General features: G+C 52.9%; 1 protein-coding gene across 4 annotated transcripts in view; it reads right to left on the bottom strand.

Annotated features, from left to right (window-relative positions):
- Window positions 1-26,863, bottom strand: part of DDR2 (discoidin domain receptor tyrosine kinase 2) — a 99,362-nt gene that overhangs the window by 30,993 nt on the left and 41,506 nt on the right. For all 4 annotated transcript variants that reach the window (XM_088801539.1, XM_074322055.2, XM_074322056.2 and 1 more), the window contains one exon: window positions 12,935-13,042. In XM_088801539.1, the coding sequence (XP_088657665.1) occupies window positions 12,935-13,016 (82 nt within the window). In that variant the 5' untranslated portion in view covers window positions 13,017-13,042. The remainder of the gene's footprint in view (window positions 1-12,934; window positions 13,043-26,863) is intronic.

The raw sequence follows: 26,863 nt of genomic DNA, 5'->3' as shown, positions 1-26,863 counted from the left end.
CCATAGACAACATAGGAAATATGTAAATCAAATTTCCAGAAATGAAACTAGAATGTGAGAGATAAAATAAAACACACTGGATGGGATTAAAGGCAGATTACACACTGAAGGAAAGATTTGTGAACTTAAAGACAGGAACAGAAACTATTAAAGAGGTATGATACATGAAACAAGACAGAAAATCAATCAATCAACACACAAAAAATAGAACATCAGTAAGATGTGGAATCATTTCAAACCTCCTGGTATATATGTAAACGGATTCCTCGAAGAAGAGGTGGAAGGAAGACAGAAAATTATTTGAATAAAATATGATGGAAATGTTTTCAAATTTCATGAAAATTTTAAATCCAAGAAGCTCTACGACCTAAAGCACAAGAAACACGAAGAAAACTATCCTACAGCATATCATAATTCAATTGCTTAAAATAGGTGACAAAGAGAAAAATTTAAAACCAGCCAGAGAAAAGGGACACATTATGAAGAGAGGGCCGAGATAGAGGTGACAGCTAACTTCCCCTTCACACCGGTGATTACATAGGGAATAGATAAGGTGGTTTTTCATGTTACTTATATCTCTTTAAGTCGTAATTGACTATTTAAAGAAAACTGACATATTGTGGGGTTTACAACACTTACAAAAGTAAAACGCATGACAACAGTAGCACAGAGGCTTAAAGGAGAAAAGCGGAAGTTATCCTGCTGAAAGCTTCTTCTCCTCTGTGGAGGGATGTAAGAACCCGCCAACATAGGCTTTGTTTAGTTAAAGATGTATGATACAAACCCCAAGCAAGCAGTAAAACAATGTTTTTAAAAAGACATAACTAATGAGTCAAGAAGAGATCAAACAAATTCATAAAAAGAAAATCAATTAATTGAAAAGAAGGCATAAGAAAGGAAACAGAGAACATAGGATAAACAGAAAATGAATACCAAGAATACAGATTTAAAATTAACCATATAAATACTCCCATTAATAAATAAATGGTCTAAATCCCTAATTATTAGGTTGGTGCAAAAGTAATTGCATTTTTTAACCTTTTAAACCGCAATTACTTTTGCACCAACCTAATACAAAGTAGAGATTGTCATATTGGATTTTAAAAACTATATAGTTTAAAAAGTTAAACTATATATTACCTACAAGAAATACACTTTAAATATAAAAACACAGATAAGTTACAACTGAAAGGGTAGAAAAGGATATCCATGAAAACTTAATCAAAAGAAAGATGGAGTGGTTATATTAATACCAGACACAAAACATTTCAAGACAAGGAATACAAATGGTGTCTCATAACGATAAAGAAGTTAGTTAAGAACACATGACAGTCCTAAATATTTATGCCCTAATAACAGAGCTTCACAACCAACGAAGCAAAAAATCAAATGATTATAAGGGACAATGGACAAATCTACAATTATAGTTGGCGATTTCAACTATACATCAACTAACTTCTTTCCAAAGAAAACATACAGATGAAAAAATGTTAAACGTCACGAGTCATCCGGGAAATGCAAATCAAAACCACAATGGGACATCACCTTGCACCTGTTAGAATGGCTGTTATAAAACAAAGACAAGAAATAACAAATATTAGCGAGGACGTGGAGAAAGGGAACCTTATGCCCCGTCGGTGGGAATGTAAAATGGTGCAGCCACTATGAGAAACAGGATGGAGGTGCCTCAAAACATTAAAAATAGAACTACCTTATGACCCAGCAATTCCACTTCTGGGTATTTATTCAAAGAAAACAAAAAGATATGCACCCCCGTGTTCACTGCAGCGTTATTCGCCATAGCCAAGATATGGAAGCAACCTAAGTGCCCATCAACAGACAACTGGATAAAGAAGATGTGGGTCATGTATACAGTGGAGTATTACTCGCCATAGAAAAGAATGAAGTCTTACCATCTGCACCAACATAGATGGACCTAGAGGGAATTACGCCAAGTGAAGTAAGTCAGACTGAGAAACACAAACACCGTATCATCTCACATATGTGGGTTATCTAAAAATAAATAAAGAAGCTCATAGATACAGAGAACAGGTTGGTGGTTGCCGGAGGCAGGGGTTGGGGGATGGGAGTAAGGGGCGGGGGCGGGAAGTGAGAAGGCCCCAACTTCTAGTTATAAAATGAACGAGTCCTGGGGATGGAATGAGCAGCACGGAGACTTAATACCATCCTGCATATTTGAAAGTCGCTAAGAGAATAGATCTTAAAAGTTCTCACCACAAGAAAATGTTTTTCTAACTACATATGGTGATGGACGTTAGTTAGACTTATTGTGATGACCATTTCACAACAGACACAGAATCATCATGTTGCACACATGAAACTAATATACATGTCAACTATACCTCAGTGAAAAATACCACTATAGTGGGACGTCCAGCTGGAGCAATAAGGCAGGGAGAACGACACCCAGCAGAGCAGCCCCCAGGGGCCTGGGGCAGAGCACCAGGAAGCGGCCGAGCTGATCTTGGATGGCCTTTCCTCCTGGTGGGTCTTTGGCACCAGGACAAGCCTTGGCACCGGGTGCCCAGTGTGGCACTTCTGAGCAGTGCCAGGGTGGTTTTCCTCCTGAACACGCCTATTTGGGGTAAACTCCTTCTGTGGAAGGGATCCCAGCCAACAGCCAAGGCGCAGTGCCAAGTCCTGTGTGCCAGCCACCTCGCCCCCCAGCCCCCGTCACCTGTCCTCAGCGCCATCAGCCTGACTGCAGACACCACTGCATGAAATACCAGGAAGCACGACAAGTCAGGATTAGCTGGGGACACAGGACACGCTGCGGGAACTGGGTGGTTTCCTGACGCCCCCACTCCCCACCAACCCCCTGGACAGACAGCCAACTCCCGCTTCCAGATTCCCAGAGTGGAAAAGTACCGGGCCGGCTGCCTCTGCCTGGCAGGCGCCTGGGACCAGCAGCTGCCACCAGCTCAGCTTCCCGAGAGCCGCGTTCACAGGACGCAGCCAAGGTAGAGAGCCTGCAAGCGCTGCTTGTCCCATGCAGCTCACTGCCTGGCTGCCAGCTCCAGGCCACACTGTCAGCGAGGGTCCCACAGGCAGCTTCCAGGAGAACATGTGAGGCCCGAGGCAGGGTGACACCTGAGCTCTCTGGGCACAGGGAAGACAAGGCTGAGTGAGAGGGGACCCATGACAGTCCCTGGTCTGGGAACACCCGCTCCTAAGACCTCAGGGCCACGAGGAGACACAGCCCTGCAGCGGCCCATGTTAAACGTCAGAACCCATGCGGCGGAGAAAGGGGAGTGAGTTACCCAAGGACATACAGCCGACTCATGTATCGGAACTCAGGTCTTGGCTCCCTTCTCCAATGCCAGCTACCAGAATCCAGCTCTTCCCAATCCAGAAAGGACAAGGGGGTCCAATGAAAGAAGCTGAAACTGGGAGCCGTACCCCCACAAGGCCCCCCTTGCAGGCTGTCACCCTGGTTCCCTGCTCAGGGAGATCTCTGCATAACGGGACCTGCTGGCCCAAGGAGGGTTATGGGGGTTCCCCCAGGTACAAAGAGGCTGTGTGGCCAAAGCCTCTTTTGCCCAAGTTGAAATCCCCTTGGGAACTGCCCTGTAGAATTCCAGTTTTCCTACAAGCCCCAAATACTCCTCAGAGACAATAACTGCAGAGCTGCAGAAAAGGGGTGTCAGGGCCCCGAGGGGGCGGAGGGCCGACAACATGCCCACAAAGTCCAGGCAGGCTCCCCCTAAAACCTTAAAAACCTTACGTTCTGTCTTCCAACATGGATGGAAGCTGGAGACGGCTGAGCAGCCGTGAAGGTTGGGAGCTGAGATGACAGGGACACGTCTGGAACCACACAGCTCTGTGCTGAAGCACTCCCAAATGGTGGGACTCCAGGACAGGTCACCAGAGCTCTCTGAACCCCACCTTCCTCATCTTCAGTAAGCAGGTTGTTGTAGAGATTTAACATGGTGTGATGGGGCTGAGTCACTGACATCCAGGAAAGGGGGTGTCACTCGCTCACTCCTAAGCAGTCCTGAGGCTCCGTGGCTTTGGAAAGATTATCCAAGCTTTCAGCCTCTCGGTGCAGTGGTGACAGCTTGTTTACAGGGCTGCTCTAAGGCAATCCGAGTTCACATATGTCAACTGTAATACTTAAGAGTAACAGCAACATTAATAAAGTGACGTCTTATTTCCTTTGTAGTTATTCTTACTCTGACCCATTCTACAAAGAAGATCGGAGTTGGCTTCCAAAGTTGTATATGAAAGAAAGAAAAAAAGAAAGGAAGGGAGGGAGGGAGGGACGGAGGGAGGGAAGGGAGGGAGGAAGGAAAGCGGGTTAAGGGGAAAGAAAGTGGGGACAATAAGACAAGCTGGAGCTAAGGTTAAAATTGAAAGTATTCTGCCTTTGATTCTATTTGCTCTGCTAGCGATGGGCCTCAGGTTGGGCTCTGAGTCCCGCCCGCCAAGTGAAAAGTAAAGTATGATCACTTAGCGTGAGTTACCATGGCCACAAAGACCAGGCAACTTTTACTTCTGTTTGCAGGCGGGATGGAAGAGCTGGCAGAACTTCTGAGCCGCGTCCAGCCATTCGTCAGTTTGGGGCAGAGGCAATAGGCTGACTCCGGCTTTGCAGAGGGTCCCTACAGGACAGAGTCCCCAGGCCAGGAGACGCGGACCTCCCCTCTAGAGACAGCACTCCTGTCTCAGCACAGCACGTTTGTTAGCCGTCGGTTGTGTAGATGGGCAACAGAAACACCTGAGGAGACGCCCAGTGAAAACTGAGCTGAGTGTTTGAGCCAGACGAGACAGAGAGTCAGGGCCCACTGGGGAGGGAGGCCCCAGAGCACACAGGGTTTCCAAAAAGCACCGAACGACCAAAAACCCAAGCTCACCCCCTACCAAGAACCCAGAGTGAAGACATTCTCCTCGGCCAGGTAAAGGCAGGTGCGACTGCTGTAGCTGTCGGCCAGTCTGGATTTGGGGTCACAGCCACTTTGGAAAGTCGAAAATCCAAACACATCTTTTTTAAAAAAGACCAACTAGCTTCCCAGGTAAGTGAGCCAAGCAGTTCCATCTACAGACAGGCATTTTAGTGGCTTAAATAAGGGGAAATGTGCCTAAATTTATCCAAATGTGCGTAAATTCTTACTCTTAGCATTTCAAAGGGACAATGCAGATTCATTCCCATCAGAGAAATCAGGGGTGAAACACAGCTAGAAACCAGACCCACATGGGGCTCCAGCTGTCACGAGTAGGCCGCTGTCACTGTCACTGCGGCAGCAGCGGCCTGGAGGTCTCCATCACCGAACAAGCTCCCAGGTAGTAAAAGCTCTAAAAGCCCTAAGTCTGGTCTAACCACCGGCAGCCAGCAGACCCTTTAGCACGACAGCTCCCAGGTGGGTGCTTCCCACAGGCCGGCGCCCCTGCAGGCTGAGCATTTCTCGGGCAACAATGCTTGCGCCTAGCGATACACCTGCCGGCAGACCTCACGCCTTGGCCGCAGGTCAGCACCCACACGCTGATCTGAACTCCCCTGAAATGCCAAGTCAGAGGTTTACGCGAATTGGGGAAATAAGCCCATTTTCCATATTTATTACCATGCTGCTGCCTGGGGACCCCAATGTAGGAAGGGACACAGTCCGCTGCGCGGCCGCTGTCGGAGGCCAGGGGGTGCATGCTGGTGCCCCCCACCTGCCTTCATCCTCCTTCTGGTTCTCTCACTCTGCACCTGGATCCCCAATATGTAAAGGGATGCCATTCTTAGGGGTTCCTTCTCAGCTTCCTACCATCTTGGTGAGATCGTGTCCCCCATGGCCTAATTCTGACCCTTTTTCACAGAAAATACAGGGGAACAGGAGCTCCTGAACCCTTGCACCCGCCTTCTGCTTATTCCTCCCACACTTGCCGATTGCCTAGTGAGCCGAGCACAGCAACAGGTGTTGCCATGAGTGCCCAAGAGGTCACCACACAGCATAGGAGGCCACGGACGAGGTCATAGCAGGACACAAAGGTCGTGTACTTTTAACAGCCCACCACCTCCTACTAAGCCCTGAAAACCTCACTATTTTAAATGTCATAACTTTGACCTGACTGTGTAGGCGTCCAAACCACAGAAACTTCTGGGAGGCCTATCTTGCCACATCCATGCTTCTCAGAGGTCTGCTGGCTGAGACCAAAAGCTAAGTCAACAATCATACGATTCTCCCCAGAAAAAGACTCGGCTGTAGATCTGCTCGGCCTGTCCCCTTGCAGTCAGGATGGCCAGAGTCCAAGGTTGTTAGAAGCCCTCAGTCCCCAAAGGTAATTCGAGTCTCTCTCGGAGACCACAAGGGACCACAATGGTCACGAATGAACTCTTTTTCTCTTTCCTCCTCCATCCTCTGCTTGACAGAAACCATTGTTTTACGGTGTTTGGGTTATTTTAACTTTCTTCTCCTCCAAAAATAAGAAATCCAAACCCTCGATATTTGCATATAACTTTCCAAAGCCCACTGACTTTCATTGTCTCAGCTGGTCCCCCTACAGGAACCCCGTGAAGTGGAGATTTATTCTCCCCATTTTATAAGTGAGTAAAGTGAGGTGCAGAGATTTACCTCAAGTCACAAAGCCCATTGCGACGGAGCGGGAACTGGATCTCTGTCCATGCTGACGTGTGGTCACTGTACCACCTGTCGTCACGCTCTGCTGGCAGCACACGCTCTCCACACTGCGTGTAGTCAGGCCTCGGGGTCGGGAAGAACCCGGTTGGGGAATAATCTGAACAGAGGCCTAGGGAGCTTTATTGCCTGTCTACTGCTTAGAATGTTCTGGCCCCAGATTTGTTGAAATATGACAGCAAAAGGCACCTGCATCCTGGCTATACGGTACAAAATCAATACACAAGAACTGTTGATTTCTCTACACTGACAATGAACTATCAGAGAGAGAAATAAAGAAAACAATCCCGTTTACAATTGCAAAAAAGAATTAAACTATCCAGAAATAAATTTAACCAAGGAGGTAAAAGACCTGTATATTGAAAACTACAAGACATTGATGAGAGAAATTAAAGACACAAATAAATGGGATGACATTGGGTGTCCATGGACTAGGAGAATCAATATTGTTTAAATGTGCAGCTACCCAAAGCCATTTACAGAATCAGTACAATCCCGGACAGAACTCCAATGGCATTTTTCAAGAAATAGAGCAAAAAATCCTAAAATTTGTTTGGAACCGCAAAAAAACAAAACAAAAAACACCCCAAATAGCCACAGCAATCTTGAGAAAGAAGAACAAAGCTGGAGGCACCGTGCTCCCTGGTTTCAAATCACATTACAAATCTGTAGGCATCTAAACAGTGTGGCATTGGCATAAAATAGACACAAACCAGTGGAGCAGAATTGAGAGCCCAGAAATACACACACACACACAGCCAATTAACTCACCATAAAGGAGAAAGAATTTACAATGAGGAGAGGGCAGTCACTTCAATAAATGGTGCTGGTAAAACTGGACAGGCTAATGCGAGAGGACGGATCTCGACTCTTATCTTACAGCAACCACAAAAAAGAACTCAGAAAGGATGAAAGACTTGAAGATTAGAGCTAAAACTGGAAGAAAACAGGCAGTAAGGGCCTTGGCATCAACCTTGGTGATGATTTTCTGGATCTGACACCAAAAGCAAAAGCAACAAAATCAAAAATCAACAAGTGGGGCCACATCAAACAAATCTCTGCCCAGCAAAGGAAACCATCAAAAAATGGAAAGGCAGCCTGCAGACAGGGAGGTGTTTGCAAACCATCTATCTGATAAGGGGCTAATATCCAAATATCTGAAGAACCCATACAGCTCAACAGCAAAACAACCAACAAGTGATTTAAAAATGGGCCAGGAATCTGAACAGACATTTCTCCGAAGAGGACACACAGCTGGCCAGCAGGTACTAGGAAAGGTCCTCACCGTCACTAGCCATCAGGGAAGCAGAAAGCAAACCCACAGTGAGATGTCGCCTCACACCTGTCAGAGTGGCTATTATCAAAAAGACAAGAGATGACAAGTGCTGGTGAGGGTGTGGAGAAAGGGAACCCTTGTGCACTGCTGGTGGGGACGTAAATTGGTGCAGCCTCTGTGGAAAACACTACGGAGGTTCCTCAAAACATTAAATACAGAACTACCTTATGACCCAGCAATTCCACTGCTGGGTATTTACCCAAAGAAAATGAAAACACTAATTTAAAAAGATATCTGCACCCCCATGTTCACTGCAGTGTTATTCACAACAGCCACGACATGGAAGCAACCTAAGTGTCCGCTGACGGACGAATGAATAAAGAAGATGTGGTACATTTGTACAATGGAGTATTACTTGGCCATAAAAAAGACTTAAATCTTCCCATTTGCAACAACATGGACGATCCTACAGGACATTATGCTGAGTGTGAAAAGTCAGAGAAAGACAAATACCATATGCTGTCACTCATATTGGAATCTGGAAAAAAAAGAAAAACAAACTTGTAGATACAGAGAACAGACTGATGGGTGCTGGAGGTGGGAGTTGTGGGATGGGAGAAATGGCTGAAGGGGGTATAAATTTATTAAAAATTTCAAAATAAAATAAAGAATCTAAAAAAAAAAACACCAAAAAAAACCCCGGAACCTGCATCTGGGGGGCAGGACGTGCCTAGCGTTTTGCTGTCACAGGGTGAAAACAAAGCTTTGACCACAGAGAACTAGTCACGTACTGAGGACCCTAAATTGTGTGGTTCCTGGTTTTGGTGCCATCCTAAGGTCCCCTTTGTCTGTGACCTCACTGACAAGCACCCTGTACTTTTGTTTTCCTATTTGCGCCTCTGTGACTTTTCGTAAGCTCAGCGTTCTCCTTCCCCCCGCTCCCCTGACCCTCCATCCCCAGCTCCGTCCTGCCTTCAGCATCGCCACAAGCACGACACTGGGACTTGACCTCGTGACCCTAGGAGGCAGCCAAGTGCACAGAGGTGCTCACACCTGCTCTGTCCCTTAGCTGCGTCTGTGACCTGCATGGAGTCACCTGATGTTTTGGGGCCTCAGTATCTCCTCTGTGAAGCTGGAATAAGACGCCGTAAGATCAGTCTGAAGATTAAATGTGCTGACACCTCTCCAAATGGCCCAGGAACGCGTGAAGGGCTCCGTGAGTGTTAGCTGGTGCTGTTCCTTGAACTGTGTGGTCTCCTCTTCCCTATTTGGCACAACCAAGGAGCTCAGGGGTCACAGGAGTTTCTGTTGTCCCCAGAGAGAGATCCTTTTACTGGCAGGAAGGACACCAGAGGCCACCCTCTGAACAGACTCGACAAACAAACACATAAGCAAGAAAGAGCCAACCTGGGCAGCGTCTAGCATTGCTCACGTAAGAGAAATTCAACCAGGAGGTCTCTCCCAGCCTTTTACCTCCCTGCACAGGCCATACCAATGGCACACACACACTCACACACACATACACACATACTTACACACAGACTCATACACAGCACACATGTGCACACTCACACACACACATGCACACTCACACACACGTGCACACTCACGCACACACGTGCACACACACTCACACACACGCCCTGATACACATTCATTAACAGCTGAGCCACATAAACCCTCTCATCACATCTCTGGGAACAGGAATGGTGAAAACCCAGGGAAAGAAAATTGGTTTTGCAGTTTGGAGGTGTGTATAGGTGTGGTGACATGTGCCAGCTTTGGTGGGACATGGGGTGGGGAGGGGACTGGAGCGTCTCCAGGGCTGCAGCTTCTGTGCGAGGGTGACGGGGTCCTGAGGGCTCTGGCCACAGCCTGAGTGCCGAGTGCTCAGGGGCCACGCCTGGCTGTAAATGACCCGCCATCCGATTGTCACTGCTCCTCAGCGCCAGGCTGCCCCTCAAACCCCAGTGAGCTGTCCCTGCCCAGACACGGACACTGGAAGTCACAGAAAGGAAACCGTGAGGCTCTACGTGATTGGCAGAGAGGTTGCTGCTTCCTCAAACTGCTCCCTGAGGTGGGATGACAGGCCGCGTGGGTCCCTGCTTTCCCCTCAGCTAGACATGTGGTCACAGAAAAAGCAGTCCCCCTGTGACACCCGGTTTCTTTATGTGTAAAATGGGGGCGAGGCCTTCCTTAGCCATCGCTGAGGCCCCTGTACACGAATGGGCTGGGTGCCCAGACCCTGAGAGCTCACGGGGACGGAGGATCGATGCCGGAACGAATGATCCACACTGATGAGCCTGAAACACGCCTGCAGGCTGTCGGAGAACAACTCCGCTCCGAATCCCACACCCTAACGTCCCTGTCCCTCCTTTCATAGGGCAGCATTCTAGACACTGAAGGACCTCCCCCACCCCAGGGCTCTGAACTGCTAACAAGCTGCCTGCTTCTGGGGGGAGTGGGAGGGTGAGAATGGAAACGGGTAACCCAGCCCTGCCGGCTCTGTGCTGTGGGCCCTAAACGGCTGGGCGGCTGCGGGGGTACGAGTGTCCCCCCTTTCCCAGCACAAGCAGTCGCCACAGGCCAGGTCAGCAGGGAGGCGCCAGCTACCCGCGCTGGTCACACATGTCACTCATCTCGCGGTGGGCGCGTGCTCAGAGCCCTGGGCGAGGTGACCGGGCTCATCAGGCGACCTCTACACGTCCTTCTATCCAGAAACCCACAAGGCTCCTGGCCTCCCAAATTTTGAACAACTGGCTCTATATTTGTTTTTAACCCAGTTCTTCTGACTTCAGTCCAATATCCCATCTGTTTGTACCATGTGGCCAAACTGTGAGGAAAACTAACTGGCCCAGAATTTATTCTGTTACCTTCAAATCTTACAGTAGACACCAATACAAACTCCTGAAAAGTCACCCTTAAATCAACATGCACTTATTACACGCCTGCTGTAGAAACGCACACTGATTACACACCTGCTGTAGAAACGCACACTGATTACACGCCTGCTGTAGAAACGCACACTGATTACACGCCTGCTGTAGAAACGCACACTGATTACACGCCTGTAATCCCCAGCACTATCACATGCCTACTGTGTGTTCAGCAGAGTACGAGCCCTAAGACTGCACGAGCCCCCAGATCTGTGACTGGACTCACTGACGGCAACGCCCCACTGCTTGTCGTTAGCTTAACTTGGTAAAATGTAAGAAATGGCAAAGAGAAGCAATATTCCTTCAACAAACTTCAACTGTCCAGTGTTCCTACAAATATCAGTGCAGGTCAAGGTCTGTGTTTCTTTTTCGCTGGCAGAATGAGCCATTAGAAACAGTTACCGCTGTGAATGGGGCGGGGGGAGAAAATTGCTCGCTCTCTTCGAACAGCTCGTCTCGGGCTCCGGGGCTCCAGCCGCGAGTGCTCTCTAACACAGAGGCCAGCTGTTTCGGTGCAGTCACATAAATGTCCTCATGTCACACCGGTCTGCAGGAGTGCGCCAAGCACCCAGCCCCTCCCATCCCAAACGCACTCACAGGGACTGTCCCTTGAGACCAGAGCGGGACAACACTCAGTGTAGTAGGACACAAGCAGACTTCACTGAGTAAGAGGAGAGCAGAGGGCAACTCAGACACTGCGCCACGCTCAGATGGGAGCTGTCACAAGACAGTAAGGGCGCTGGGTTTATTAAACCTCAAAGCAAGATGGTACCACAGGGAGAACACCGCCAGCTGCATGCAGCCCGGTGGTGGCCTCATAAACTAAACCTTGAACGAAAGAAGCCAGACGTAAAGGAGGGCTTACTCATATGATTCCATTTACATGGTGTAGAAAACCAGCCAGAGCTCTCTGTGTTGTTAGAGAGCCGGGCACGGCTACCGTGGGGTGAGTGTGGGGTGGCTCTGCCAGCTGGGCGACTTGTTTCTCAGGCTGGATACTGCTCAGATGGACGCGCTCGGTTTGTAAGGTTCTCCAACGGAGCATGTACGCTCTTGTGTTTCCCTGTACTCATACTGGCGGCAAAATGGATGCCGTGACCTCAATCCTTCACCTTTCCCCATGTAATTCTTTGTGCCCTCCCACTCCGCCTCTGGGCTTGGCCCTGTGATAGACCTCAGCGAACATGACTCAAGCACTGGCTTGTCACACACGCGTTTCTGCACGTGCCCTCGCACCTGTCAATTCCGACTAACGCACACCCATGCTGCCCGCCCTCGGAACCAAGGCCAACCCTGCTGAGCCGGTACCGGCTGCCGTGTGGGTGAGCCGAGGGGAGACGGCCCAGACCGTGTCCGTCTCTGCACAGGTTGTCAAGCGGCCTTATTATGGAAATAGATCAAGTGGTAGAACTGTATACGTCACTGTGAAGCTAAAAAATATCTGTCATAAAAAATATGGGGAGACTAAAAAACACTCCTCCTAACACATTTCTTTTGGAGCGTGGCTGCACCCTGTAGGAAAGAGCGTTGGCCTGAGACCCCACAAGACCGGGATCCCCAAAGCCCAACATGACACAAGGTAACATACAGGCCCGAGCCAGCCAGAAACACTGGAAAGCCGTGTGCAGGCATTCTCCAAGGCGTCTGAAACCTCTCTCCTCCTGTTTCAGAAGGGGCGGAAGTGAATGGCTGCTTCGCCCACCCCCGTTTTTAAAAAGTGTACTCACCCTCCACCTACTTGGGATCAGATGACACTTGCCAAGAATCAGTATGTTGTATGGGAGAATACTTGTTTCTGTTCCTGCTACAGCATGTTTCCCCAGGGAGGTGAAAGGGAAGGAAAAGATGATCACTGTGCCCCCTGGCAGGGTGTTTCCCAGGAGCCCTGATGACCTTGACCTCGGCTAGTGTTGACCTCTGATGGCCTTGACCTCCAATGGCCTTGACCTTGGCTGGCCTTGACCTCAGCTGGCCTTGACCTCCAACGGCCTTGACCTCAGCTGGCCTTGACCTCCAATGGCCTTGACCTCTAATGGCCTTGACCTCAGCTGGCCTGTGTGTGTGGCTGAGCGGCGCCATGTTACCTGGGTTAACCTGAGCGTGTGCCGGACTGAAGGCAGGCAGCAGCAGTCGCAGCAGCAGGGCCACTCCGGGGAGCAGGAGCATCTCAGCAGGTGCGTCAGACCTGGAGCCTGCAGCCACCGCAAGGGCGAGAAACAAGAGAAGGAAAGCAGGTGAGTGAGGCCGACACTTGTGGCACGAGGCACCGCTGCCGTCCATTGTCACAGTGCTTGAGCCCACACTTAGGACTTGAGTCACAGACTTTGAGGGCTGACGGGACACTCAACGTGACATGAGAAAGTTCAAACTGAGAGCACACATGCATGGATTTCTCATTAGCAAAAGTATAAGTATAGGCAGGTGACAAAGTTTTACTGAGATTCATACTTACCCTAACTGTGAATAGTGACACAGAAAAACTCTCATTTCAGTGTTTTCATAGTTTTGATATTGATTGCAACATGAAACCAAGAAAAACACTCAATGACGTGAATGTGTTGGCCTCTCAGAAGGTGGGCAGTGCATTTACCCTGAGGTACGAGCCAGGAGTGGTACCCGGGACTCTGTGTCTCTGAGTTTCCCACAGAGACCCACGCGGTGATGGATCAGACCTGAGACGTCAGTATGAACTCACGTTAGCTTCCTGGAGACACAAGTGGCTGCACTAGGAATGTTTACAGATATGTGGACACCCACGGGTAGACCTGCACACATGTCTCCTCGCTGCATCACCTGGGGCCAGAAGCAGCGACACCTCGCAGCAGCGAGCACACCTGGTACCCAGCCCTTGGTCTCTATCACCATCTCCGATCCAAGGAACTGGGCTCCTTGGAGAAACGGCTGCTTCTGGGACCCGGTCAGGAAACACACAGGATGAGCCTGCAGAATATTTTCATGCCAGAAATTGGGGAAGTATATGCACAAAAAAATGATGGGGGTGCGTCAAAGGGACATGGGAGCCAACTGACAGAGTCCCAGTGGCCAAAGTGGAACAATTTGAGAAAAAACAAAACAAACAAACAAAAAAACAAGGTAGTATTGGGTTATAGCCCAACGTGTAAAACAAATATCTACAAGTCCATGTTAATATAAATAGTGACTGAACAAACAAATGGGGAGAAGTGACAAGTTCCCTGTGCAGAACAAGTCTAATAATTTGTGTGGACACTCTGCTCCCCAAGAGCTGGGACAGTCCCCACCCCTGAAGTATGAAGGCCACACAGACCCTGTCTTCCAAAGCGCACAGCCCGCAAATGGAGGAAATAACTTTCGGTGCAGGAACCGACACACGCCACCGCAGCCAGGTGCCAAGGTCGACATGAGCTTTGCCTAAGTCCAAGACAGTGTGGCTGTGATGACAATGGCACTTAGCGCCTGTGGTCTCCGTCCCCAGAGCCCATGCCCCAGTCTCATCAGGAGAAAAACATCACATATCCCAACTGAGGGACCGTCTACAAAATGCCTGATGAGTCATCTGGGAACTGCCACGGTCGCCAAAGACAAGAAAGTCTGGGAAAGTGTCACAGCGAAGGCAGCCTGAGGAGATGTGACCACTACGTGCCACTCTGGGTGGGTCCTGGGACAGAAGGAAGACAGTCGGTGAAGACTGGGGAAACCAGAATCAAGTATGGGCGCTGGTTACTAACAACTGTCAGTACTGGGCCTTTGTGACAAGCGTACAGACTAATAAATGCGGGACGGCAGTGAGGGGGCCCTGAGCGTGGCGTAAACAGGAATCCTATGTTCTAGTCTTTGCAATGACTCTCTAAATAGCAAAGTGTTTTAGAATGAAAAGTTTACTCAAAAAAAAAGAAGTTTCTTCTAAGAAACACAAATAATCAACCAAACATTGGCTCTGCAGTTACAAATAATACGCAGCACAAAATTCTAAGCGGAGACGAAACCCCTTTGGGCCGGGGTGATCAGAGAAGGCTTCATGGAGAAACCAGTACGTGGCCAGGTGCGTCCAGGACGGGGAAGGTTCCAGCGGCAGCAGGGGGATGGAGGCAGTAAGAGGGTGGCATCGCTAAGACACCTCTTAGAGGAAACGGAAGCTTTCGGTGATGTTTTCTAGGTAGCAGAACTCTGACCCACTCAAAGTGGTAAAAATAAAATCATATATTCATAAAATTCGTATAAAATCATATACAATCAAATCAGATGTTTCTGCCTGAAAAGGGTGAGACAACCCTAGCAAACGCAAAAGACGGCGGGGGGGCCGGGCAGGCGCTGCACAGACCACACGAGGGTGAGTGGCGTGGCTTCGCAGTGCTGGTCGGGAGGCGGCAGAACGTGTGCCTCACTGGGCGCAGTCACGGCGGCGGCAGGCACCCTGTGCCCGTGAATGAGCCCGCAGACCACACACCGGGAGAGGAGCACGCAGGCCCACGGAGACTGGCCTGGGCTGTGGTCCAGCCCATGACCGCCGTCCAGGACGCCGTCCACACAGGGCCCAGCTCCCGCTCAGCCTTCGGGCAGCCGCCTCGGCTCACACCCTCTCCCGGGGGCCCCGCAGGCCCCTCTCATGGCCCCTCCTCGGGCTCCTGGCCCGAACTTTCTCGTCCCCACAGCCTTCCCAGCAGGTCCCTCTACAAGGAAAGTCTACGCCGCGTCCCCTTCCCCCAGACACACCCTGCATCTGCCTGCATGAGACTCTCCGTACACGGCTGTGAAGTCATCCGCGTCCTCACTCACTCCGGAACGGCTCGTTCTGAGCTCCCAGGGAGAACTTTACATCTGCTACAAAGAAGACGCTCAGAAACGGCTTTTCCCTGACTAAGCACAACTCACTAGGTCTCAGCAACTGCTGCCTGGATTTCCTTTCGCAAACTGGTACTGGTTTCAGCTGTGAACCTCCAAAACCAGTGGTGACCTCTGCTTCATCTGCTTAAAATGAGGGTGGGCAGCGGCTCACAGACCCAGAGCCCTCTGACTGCACCGGGAATGTCTCACACGTGCCAAGGACGGCCTCAGGGAATATTCACAGGAGCTCAACGAGGCTGGTTTTTATCGGTATGGGAACTGAGCCGGAGCAGGTTAGATAGATAGATAGATAGAGATGATAGATAGATAGATAGATAGATAGATAGATAGATAGATAGATAGATAGATAGATAGATAGATAGATAGACAGACAGACAGACAGATAGATAGATATTGAGAAGAGAGAGATCTGGGTACAAAGAGAAACCCCTACTGAGTGGAGCTGTGGCAGCTGCATCAATGCCGAGAAACAGCAGCCCCCACTCTGTGATCGCGTGGAAAGCAGGTGGACCCGGCCGTCCTCGGGGCATCTGCCCTAACAAAATGGAAAGTTCCAGCACCTCCACCCCTCCCAAGCCCCTCTGGAGTGACCAGAACTTATAGACAGGAGACTCTTTTCCCGCAAGTCTGAATATTAGCAAAAACCGTCTTTTTTCTGAAGCAGAACTAGAGGAAATGCCTGAACTTGCCAAACTCGCAACTGAAAAGTTTGTCCACGTTACGGAGCTCTGCACACGCCTGCCGTGCTGGGCCGCGAGTGGCCAGTCTCCACAAGCACACTTAGGGTGACACTCCCTATGCAAAGGTGTGCTATCTGCTCGCCAAGTCCTGCAATGTCGGGGAGAAGCAGCGCCAGCACCCCCGCTCTGATTACATGGAAAGCAGAATAACTTACAGAACAAGTTATTACAGAATAAGTTATTACAGAATATTATCACAGAATAAGTTTATTATCACAGAACAAGTTATCATTTTACGAAAGGGCCCAGGGCTGGTTCCTTGGAGTAGCAAAGCCTTCCAGTGCATTCAAAGCCTGGCTCCAAGTACCTAAACCCAGTTTATTCTCAGCTTTTCGGGAATAAGCTGGTGTACAAAGCAGGACACATCTGACTGGGCAGGTGGTCATCTCCCCAGACAGTCCATCTTCCCAGACCCAAAAGCAAGAGACAGTGTGAGGTAGAGACGAAAAGTCACAGGTTTCCCACAGGGATGGTCACGCTGAGCCTGTGATGGGACAGAGAGGAAGCGCCTGCCCCCCTGAAAGTCAGCGATGGTCTCAGCCCCTGCACGGGAGCAGGGCCAGGCCTGCCCTGCAGGAAGCTGTGGGAGGATGAGGAGAAGGGACGGGTCCGGCAGAGCAGCGACAGGCGGTGTGGTGTGGCTGCCGGTGCCTGTGTGCTGGCCGGGCTGCAGTGGGCACAGGAGGCCCTGCCTGCCTCAGGGCGCTGTGCTCACTCAGGGCGCTCACGGCGAGAGGCCCTTCCTGCTGACTCACGTTCATGTCAGAGTCCACAACTGGAAGTGCAATCTTCGGCGGACTTGCACTCAGCAAACAAGTGTGCAGAAACAAGCCTGGTTTGGGCAGGAGATGGGCCCCCAAACACACACGCACACACACACTTTGAGTCTTTCTCTGCCAGCTGAGTGGTCCAGCGGAAACGGCATCCGACCAGATCCCTGACACCCCGAGGTCCTCCTCCCCTGGAAGGGGTCCCCTCCGCCCTGGACCACAGCAGCGGCAGTGCTCACTGAACAAAATCAATACCCACGACTGGAAGGGCTGCAGCTACTGAGCGGAGAACTGAACTCGCGAGGTTGAATAGCCGGGAGGCAGACCATCTGAATGCAGAGCAGCTTCAGAGACTCCAGAGTGACAGACACGTGACGGCTGAGGGGGACGTGGTGCCACGTGTGTGACGCCGGCTGCGCACATGGCATCCACACACACAGCATGAGGCTGAGGCCTTAGCTTGTCCTCGCTCTGTGAACTCAGTGGCTCCGTGGGCTGTGACTGCAATTGGCTTCACAGCTGGAGGACAGAGAAAAGGACCTGAAGGCTGTGTGCCTTCGTGCCACTGACCGGAGAAGTTAAACAAAGAGAATGGAAGGAATACTCTGAGCAGCAAGCAAGGAAGAGACGGTGGCTGCGAAGAAGCAAAGGTAAGGAACCGAGTGGGTGCTCTGTGCACGATGAGCCTGCACTGAGGAGAAACAGAAGGACTGGAAACCGCAGCTGTGACCACAGAGAACCAGGGGCTTCCCTCAGACAGGGCGTCCTGGACTTTGTGACAAGGACAAAGAACCTCCAGGCCCCACAGCTCCCAGGAGCCTCCCCCACCCCCATGGGAGAAGGGAGGACGTGCTTCCACAGAAACTACAGGAGGACTCACTGGAGGGCCTGGAAAGTTCCGTCTGGGAAAAAGGCGTTTCCGCTAGGAGCTCAGGGACTTCCCATAGGCAACGCACTGTCCCCAAGTCCAGGGACTCTGCCTGCAGAGCAGAGCTCCAAAATTGTGGCTACGGACGCTTGCTGCAGGCAGGCCGGTTCCAACCAGGAGTAAAGGACAGCGCCCTCCACCTTGGAGTCACCCACCCGGTTTGGGTGCGAGCTCCCCATTCCCGCAAGTGTTCAAGTAGAGGCTGAAACACCTCGGATCCAGGAGCCTGGGAAGGGCCGTCCTCTGCCCACAGCACGGCTGCTCGCTTCCTGTTTCAGCCACGTGTGTGTCTGTTCGAACGTCAGAGCACAGAAACAGGGTGAGCGGACGCCAGCCTGGCGCAGAGGTCAGAGGGGTGCCCGGGACCCGAGAGTTTGGATGCCATAAGATTTGAAGCCTCACATAATGACAGCCTCTGGCCCAAGAGCAGTGTGGTTTGGAGACACACAGACACTGTCATGTGCTGACGCAGAGCTGGTCACATCACCTTCCGTTTCATGCACATGCCTGCTGGCCCAGACTCGGTGGCAGAAGTGGCATGTCACATCGGTGTTCCCTTACTCGTGATGAACGCAACGGTGAGCTCCTGTCAGAAGCGAGGACAAACTGTCCCTTTGCCAAGACAGCGTGGTCAGCCCCTTTACTGCCACTTCACAGCAGTAAAGAATACCTGCCGTGGTCGGTCGCAAGTCCTAGGTACCCACACACTGAGTCACCTCGTCTTCTGCCCCTCCTCTGACGTCCTGATCTCCCCGAATCCTAAATTATTTATCAGGGTCCTGAACACCACTGACACACAAACCTCACCGCCCACGGCTCCTCCTGTTTCATTTCACTCCCACACGCGTAGGAGACAGACATGGCAGCTGGCGGCAGCTGGCAGCGTGGACGCTGCCCTCCCCCCACAGGCCCTGCAGGTGCGAATGACCTGCCCCCCCCCGGCCCCCACAGCTATCTCTGCCAAGAACATCTGACCCTGTGGCTTGCCATGGCCCCCCACCCCAGATTCAAGTCCCGGAGCCCCACTGATCTAAAATTTTGGAGAGAATTTTAACAGGCGCAGGGTACATATTTAATGCAATACACTCAGTAAAAGCGTGGCCGAGCCCAGCATCTCACCCTCCTGTGCAAACGCGTCCTCTGTGGACAGCTCCGCAGCATAGCAGGGGCCCAAGGCGGGAACGATGTGATAAAATCCCGAGAGCTCAGCGCTCTCCACGCAGCCCTGGAGTCCCAGGGCCCCAGGCTGACAAGAGGGCACACATTTGCCCACAGTGGGGTGAACTGAGGCTGCAAACGGGAGCAAACCCTCAGGTTAGAATGTTGGACACGAGGAGCATGGTGACAGAGGCTCAGAACAAAGTCACGGCCACTGCAAAGACGCTGGACCCACCTCTGGGGCCAGGTAGCTGAAGGCGCCCTCCCTCTCGTGGGTGACGATGTTTATTTGAAAACACTTTTGATTATGTTTGGGGCCTGTGTGGCCATCACGTTCTACCCAATTCAGCCACATACCAGCTGACGGGATAGGAGGAGAGAGCAGACGCTCCTCAGGACAGAGTTTCCTGAGTGTTACCTAACGTTCATGTGCAAATCCCCAAATCTCGGCATTTGTGTCTAAGGGTTTTACTGCAGAACTTTGGCTCTCATCCTTGTAGCCATCGTGCTATGAAACTAAAACTAGCTTGTTGTGCGGAAGAAACCGATGGCATCTACAGAAACAGTGCTTCTCACAGAAAAGGGACAAGATGCCCCTGAGAGGAGCTGCAGGTGCAGACACATCACACGCTTTGTTTCCTCGTGCTTTGAATGAACCAAAGAAGAAACTGAGAACGGCGTGACAGAGTCCCACCCCCAGGGGACAGTTTGCAGGAGCCGATCACGTCACCACACTCAGCATTCCATGGTCCCCAGCAACAGGCCACACGCGTCACACCCGGTGTTCGTGAAGTGGGCGGCCCCATGTTTGAGCCACGACGACATCCGCTTTCCACAGAAATCTGGGTTTTCGGTGCAGGACAAGGCCAGCGCCATCTCCTGGACGAGCGATAGTGGGAAGCAGGAGACGTGCCCAGGATTAACGCAGACGGGATGGTGGGGTGCAGACAAATGTGGGGGGGGCAACATGGACCAGGGAGGCAGCCATCCAATCACAGGGCCCGTGAGGCCAGTGTTTGCAGATATGCCAACAAAAGCAGTCCCCACTCGATCCAGCCCACAGTCCCGACAAGGCTCTGAAACACCCAGACGCCGCCGTGGGCTCTGGAAACCGCCCGCCCCGTCCTCGCGCTCCCAGGCAGCGTGCTGTCCGCCTCCTCAGGCGCATCCTGCCGCGAGCACCTGTCCCAGATACTTCCGGTTCAATAAGGACCTGGGGGGCCCACAGACACCCTCACAGCACAGAACACCCCCAGGGGACTACGGATGCAAAGCTCCTTCCCTGTGGGTCACATGGAGCAAGTCCAGGCTTGGGAAAGCCTGCTGGCCTCTCTCCTCCTCGTCCTCTGAAAACCCAGGCCGGGCCTTAGGAAGCGAGCACCTGAAGAGGCCATAGCTCGAGGGAGAAGCCCTCCAAAGCTGCAAGGGCAGCAGTCAGGGAGGGAGCCTCCAACCAGCCCCTCAGAAGGAGAGCTGTGTGTTGCAAGGCGCCTACAAGCCTCCCCGCGGCCGCTTCTGCTGGAGGGACACTCGTAACCTTGTCCTTCTCCCTCCGAAGGAGCCACGGCCCCACAGTAGGAGGCAGGAGGGCCAGACCCCAATCACAGGGCTGGATCTCCGCCCGCTCGAGATGGGACCAGTCCCCCCTCCCCCGGGAAACAATCACCATGGCACCTCCAGTGACGATAAAGGAGGACGTGGATGAAAGAAGTGCATTCTCCGACCTGGCCAGGCCCCAAGGGCACAGGAGCAGGTTCCTGGAAGCAGCTGGGACACCTCGAGTGTGCACATGGCGAGGTGCGAGCCCGCCGGGTCCTGGGGGCGGAGCCCCTGCCAGCTGGACTGGACACCTCACAGCCCTGCCGCCGTCTGCTCTCCTCCCTCTCAACTATCCCTCGCTCTCGGTCAGCCATGCTGGTGCTCAGTTTCACTCAGCAAAGTGTTCCAAGAAGACGGCACATAGATAAGACGATAAACCGCCAATATCGGTCTCCAACTAGTTAGTAGATTCTGTTGGGTCTCAGAGAAGACGGATTTGACCGGCAGCTGCTACCTGCATCACCGATACGACTGGATTCTCGGGGTTGGAAAGAGACGACCCGAGGCCGTCTACTGCGCCAACTCTCCGACAGCCCCGCCAGCGGGCAGCGCAGAGGTCAGCCGCGGGCTCTGAACCAGCTGCCGCTGTCCACTCAGCGCACACCTTTACTAGCTGTGTGGTTGTGTGCATCACGCAGCACTCGTGCCTCAGTTTCCTCGTCTGAAACATGCGGCATTCACAGCAGGACAGCCCAGAAGGACCCGCCTAAGGAGTAAGTGAGTTAACACTTAGCAGAGCGCCTGGCTCTTATCGTGACCACTGGGCTCGTCTTGTTTCGCGGTCACTGGATTTTGACCACCCCTCACACATGCCACGTAAGGTTCACCCACGTGAAATAACCAGGGCACCTCAGCACTTTGGCAGCACAAACAAACACACCAAGAGGGGCAGCCGTCCCCCTCAGCTGCTCAGGAAGCAGCCCGGCCGGCACAGGTGTCGGCTCCGTCCCTTCTGGAATGCTGTCCCCAGGGTCTCAGGCCACACTTCACCACCGACTCATTACCGGGCGCGCAGCTTTCAGCACACGGCTGTGAGAAGCTCACAGTGTCCCTTCTCCCTGCCAGGTGCTCAGGTCTGGCCTGCAGGGCCCACCCAGGGGCCACTTTGGCTCAGCGGTTCAGCTGCTCTGTGTGCCCCTGGGGGGCAGCCCTGCTTCTCCAGCTCCATGCCTGCAAGGGCCGTGGTCTGACCCCTCCCCCAATCCATGAGTTCTGTGACGGTCACTACGAAAGTTAACAAACAGGTAGCAGAGAAAGCATTGCTCGTAAATGTGGTATCGCTCCTCTACTGGGCTCTCCCCCTAAAGTAATGATCAGACTCCACAAGCATGCACCCCACAAACCATCCCACCCACAGTGGGGTGGGGGCTCAGCCAATGCAGGAAGAGGCAGCCCCCACTGAGTACAGGGACCCCAGGTCCAGAAACCCGGGAGGCTTCGCCCAGCGAGACAAGTGGGGGCTTTTCTGGGGAAGCAGGCGCTGGGGCACATGGTTTTGGCAGAGGGCTGGGCAGGCGGCAGGGTGTGGGTGGGCAGCGAGAGAGGGGCCCCTTCCCAGGGCTGTGGTTTGGGCCCCAACCAGGAGGCACAGCGTAGCTGTCAGTGGCTCTGGGGGGCGGAGGAGGGGCGGGCCGTGGTGAGGGGCTTGTCCGGCCAGCGGCCCACCAGATGTGCACCCAGGCAGTGTCAGTTTTCAAGCCCCCGCCCTGCTTTGGCCAAGGAGGCCGGGATAACCGCCAGAGGCTCCGGCCCAAACAGGGGAGAGCCTGGAGCTCATGAAACAGGACACCCAGCGAGGGGACTGAGGGAAGAGTCCCAGCCAGACAAACACGCCCTAGCCAGAGCGCCAGCCCAGAGCCAGCGGGGGCCGCGGGCCCTGCCAAGAAACAGGGCCGCCGCTGCCCGTCTCCGGGATCGCAGCTTCCCTAGCAGGGAGGCTCCCTCCGCCCAGCGTATGCCACCCCCCCCACCACGCTCCTGAGAGCTCCCGGAACCCTGCTTGTTGGAGCTGCTTTCACTTGATGAAGACGGGTTTCGGGGTGACACCCCCGTTTGTGTGGGGCTCGCTCTCACTGCTGTCCTCTGTCACCAGAGCTGGGCAGTGGCTGGACGGTGCCGTGGACAGCCCCCAGGAACACACAACCTACAGAAACACTCTCGCCTCCAGAATAAGCTGCTTGATTTAATTCTTGACATGGGAGGCAACAGGGCCTGCTGAGTAGGGGAGCCCAGGGGGCGCAGGCGTCCAGCTCAGACCCGTCCTGTGCAGCCTGGGGCACATTCCTCACATGCGTGGAGCCTCATGGCTCTTCTGTCAAGTGGGACACGATGGTCGGGATCTCCAACTACTGTTGGCAGAATCAAATGAGGCTGTCGTCTAAGCACTTACAGTGCCCGGCAGCAGCTGTGAGTGTCCGACGCCCAAACACATCCTTCTCCAAATAATCGTGTTCAAACAATTATGAAGAATCGAGGTGAGAGACGTGGGCGCAGTAGCCTGTGCCCATTTCAAGGCGCCGGGCTCCCTCATAGTCCTCACGCCTGGCAGGTATCAGTAGTGTCACTTGTCACCGAGGTACAAACTGTCAGCAGAACAGCTACTCTCCCTTTTTCTGCTTTTTCTTTTCTCTTTCTCTCCCACTGTCTCATCCCAGTAAAAGTTTCATTTCCATATGAAGGGTCGTAACGAATTGGACAGAGCGTCCACCCAGCATCCCCAAAATGCCACAAAACTAATAAAGTTTAACTCAGAGTTATTTTCTAGAAATTAAGTTTCAACTGTACAAATCAGCCCCAATAATGACGCTGCTGCAGCCAGAGTGAGACATTCGATCTCTGCACTTCTCCACAGAAAGCTCTCTGCACTGAAATTTTATATACAATTGAGTGAAATAAGGTAATACTAAAATTTGGAGGATAACATTTATGTGTTTGAGAAATTATGGAACATAAAATTACCAGGAACAAGAGCTCACGCACAAAGCTGATCTGGCTCTGTGAGAGGAAGCATTTTGTTTTGATCATAAAATAGCCCATCAGTTGCTAATAGAAATGCGTCTGGACTCTTGTCACAACAGAGCTGATCAGGCCCTCCTTCGTTTAGTACTTACAGTGACATTTCTAAGCGTCAGGAGCTGTGACAAGCAATGGGACAAGCAGGAGCCAGTACCTCCCCCTGCGTCTGAGAGTTTGGAGGGAGGTTCATAAGAATAACGGGATCACAGGACAGTGTAAAAGCACGATGTGAGGACACCTGGCCAAGGCGTGGGGTGGGAAACTTCCCAGAATAACCACCGTCTACACCGAGAGCACTGGGGGCTGAGCCAGGCCTGAAGTGTGCGGGGAGGGGAGGGGTGGGAAGCGGCCGCGGGCGGAGCTCCTGGGACAGCAGGGCCCAGAGGTTGGAGCCGCTCAGAGGGGACCTGAGGAAAGCAGACCGTGTGTGACTGGAGCACGGAGCGCTCGGCCAAGTCGCCGGAAAGGAGTCCAGAGAAGAAGGCAGTCGTCCCCTAGGGCACGTACTCTGAGCCCGAAGGGGCCCCAGCGGAGTCCTAAACCTGGACCTGGGAGGCGCTGTCATAGCTGGTCAGGCCCGGCAGGGATGGCCCCTGCCTCACTGCCGGCCGCTGACGAGCAGCTCGGTGGCACCAGTGATTCCCCTTGGCAGCTGTCGGCGCTGGTGCCACTGTGGACATTCCAGTTCGTACTTGCAGGTGGACACGCGTGTCTGTTGGGGGGTGACACACCCAGGACAGGAGCTGCTGAGTCAGAGCACACATATGTTCCATTTTAATAAAGTGCCGAAAGTTTCCAAAATGACTGTATCGATTTCCACTGTCAGCCGTCACCTTCCACTGCTCCGAGTCCCCGACGACCCTCGGCAGTGCACGTCCATTTCCTTGTGGTCACTTTGGTGGACATGTCGTGGCCTCGGCCCCCCAGGGACTGACTGCTGGGGTGAGCGCCTCTTCCCACGGCCACTCTGTGGGGTTCTTGGTCCCGTATCTTTCCCTGTTCCCGTCACCCTCTTGCTGACTTGTGAAGGGTCTTCATGAGTCCTGAGCCCACGCCCCCGTCGGCCGTGAGGGCGGCACATGCTCTCTCTGACTGGTGTACCGTCCACTTTCGCAGGTGACTTCCGAAGAAGGGCCATCCTTCCCTGGAGGGACTTCACCTCCTCACTCGTTTCCTTGTGGCTCGTGCTTCCTGTGACTTGGAAGAACCCCCGTGGGTGTGCCTGTCACAGAGACACCGTCCCCTGTGGGTCTTCTTCCCTGGACACACACAGTGCACAGAGCGGCAGTGTCCTGTGCTCCGTCTGCAGTGACAATGCTGGAGGCGCCACTGGCAGTGCAGGACCGGCTCGCACGGGCTCACGGCGCTGACGGCTCAGCGTCTGGGAACTCTGCACGCCGACTGACAGCGTGCGGGTAGCCTGCAGTCCACGGCGGTGAAAGTTTTTAGACCAGGGACGTGGGCGACGCCACGAGCCAGCCATGCTGCCAGCTCCTCACCAGACACAGTCTCTCTCTCCCTTACATTCCTGTCACCAACACAGCGCCGGCACCCACGTCTGCTGAGTTAAACTGCACTTTTTTCACAACACTTATCACCCCTTTTAGACCCCAGGAGATCGTTCTCCCAGTACAACTGGAGAGCGTGCGGGTGCAAGAGGCCAGACCCCGAAGGACAAATACTACGTGATCCACCGATGTGAGGAAGCTGAAATCGTCACATTCAGTCATCAAGGGCTGGCGTGCTGGTTACCAGGTGCAGGGAGGTACTGATCAGCAGCTGTAACGTTCGCGTGAAGTCAGACGAGCTCTAGAGACCCCGTCACCAGTGTCACCACCGTCGCCAGCAGCGCTTTCTACACTAACACCTGTGGGGGCACTGATCTCACATGCGTGCTCCTGCCAAAATAAGAAGTTTGTAGAGATTCCTGCTCTCAACTCCTTCAGTACAGCCAGCAAGTGTGTCGCGGTGGCCCCTCCCCGCCGGTCACAGTGAGCCCGCCCTCCCAGAGCCCCGTCCTGGGGTGTTCCCGGTCCGAGGAGCATGTTTCCCACGCAGCTGTCAGAGGACAAACAGCTGAGACACTTCCGAGAGCGTGGACCCCTCTAACTCACAGGGCCACTGCCGCATCAGACACAGTGGCATGTCCCTTTTTGCTCCCTCCATGAACTGGAAGGGGACATAGGGTGACAGAGCTTGTGATTCACATCACTGCCGGGGGGCAGGGGGCTTCTCAGGAAATGTCGCTGCCACCCAAACCCAAGCGCCACAGCGGGTGGAGGAACAAGCACAGCCACAAGCCAGCGCTCCCTACGCCTGAAGGCTGCCTGTGGCCCTCTGCCATCACAGGGACAGCACGTCCCGGGGTCTCGGACCCAGACGGCAGGGCAGGGGGCAGTGGATCAGAACCTCCCAGGCGGCCACGAGGGCCTCTGTGACCGCCACAAACATCAGGCGGGGTTGTAACTGCTTCAGTATTCACATCCTGGAAATTCGAAGAACATTACGGAAGGCGGGATGTTTACGTTTATGAAAAGGGGCGGGTGTTCAAAAGGACGGGAACGTTTTTAATACGTTCATTCCCGTCTCCTACAGATGAGGAAAGAGAAACTTCCACTGTGAACTCGGCAGGAGCGTGGCCCAGGTCTCTCACTCCCTGGCTTGTGCCCGGCCGGACAAGGCCTGGCACATAGTAGGTCAGCTATGAAGAGGCGTTTGGTGAATGGATGAGAAGCAGAGAAAAGACGAGCCTCAGCCAGCGCGACACAGGCTGACATTGTGGCAGAGCTGGCACGCGTGCACCCCCACCACAGTGACCTTTCCATGCTGGGCTGCTGGCTAATTAACAGCAGGGACTCGGAGCCGGATGCCAGCGCCACCACTCAGGGCTGTGACTGGCGGGTTACGTAACATCCCGACTGCTGTGCCTGCCGTGCAGCGGGGGTGATGGGCGTCCCTCACAGAGCAGCCGTGAGTGGG

This window comes from Rhinolophus sinicus, chromosome 11, assembly GCF_057876585.1.
Source record: "Rhinolophus sinicus isolate RSI-liver-muscle chromosome 11, RSI-T2T, whole genome shotgun sequence".
In the NCBI taxonomy this organism is placed as follows: Eukaryota; Metazoa; Chordata; class Mammalia; order Chiroptera; family Rhinolophidae; genus Rhinolophus; species Rhinolophus sinicus.
The sequence above is the reverse complement of the archived record's forward strand: the minus strand, read 5'-3'. Positions and strand labels throughout refer to the sequence as shown.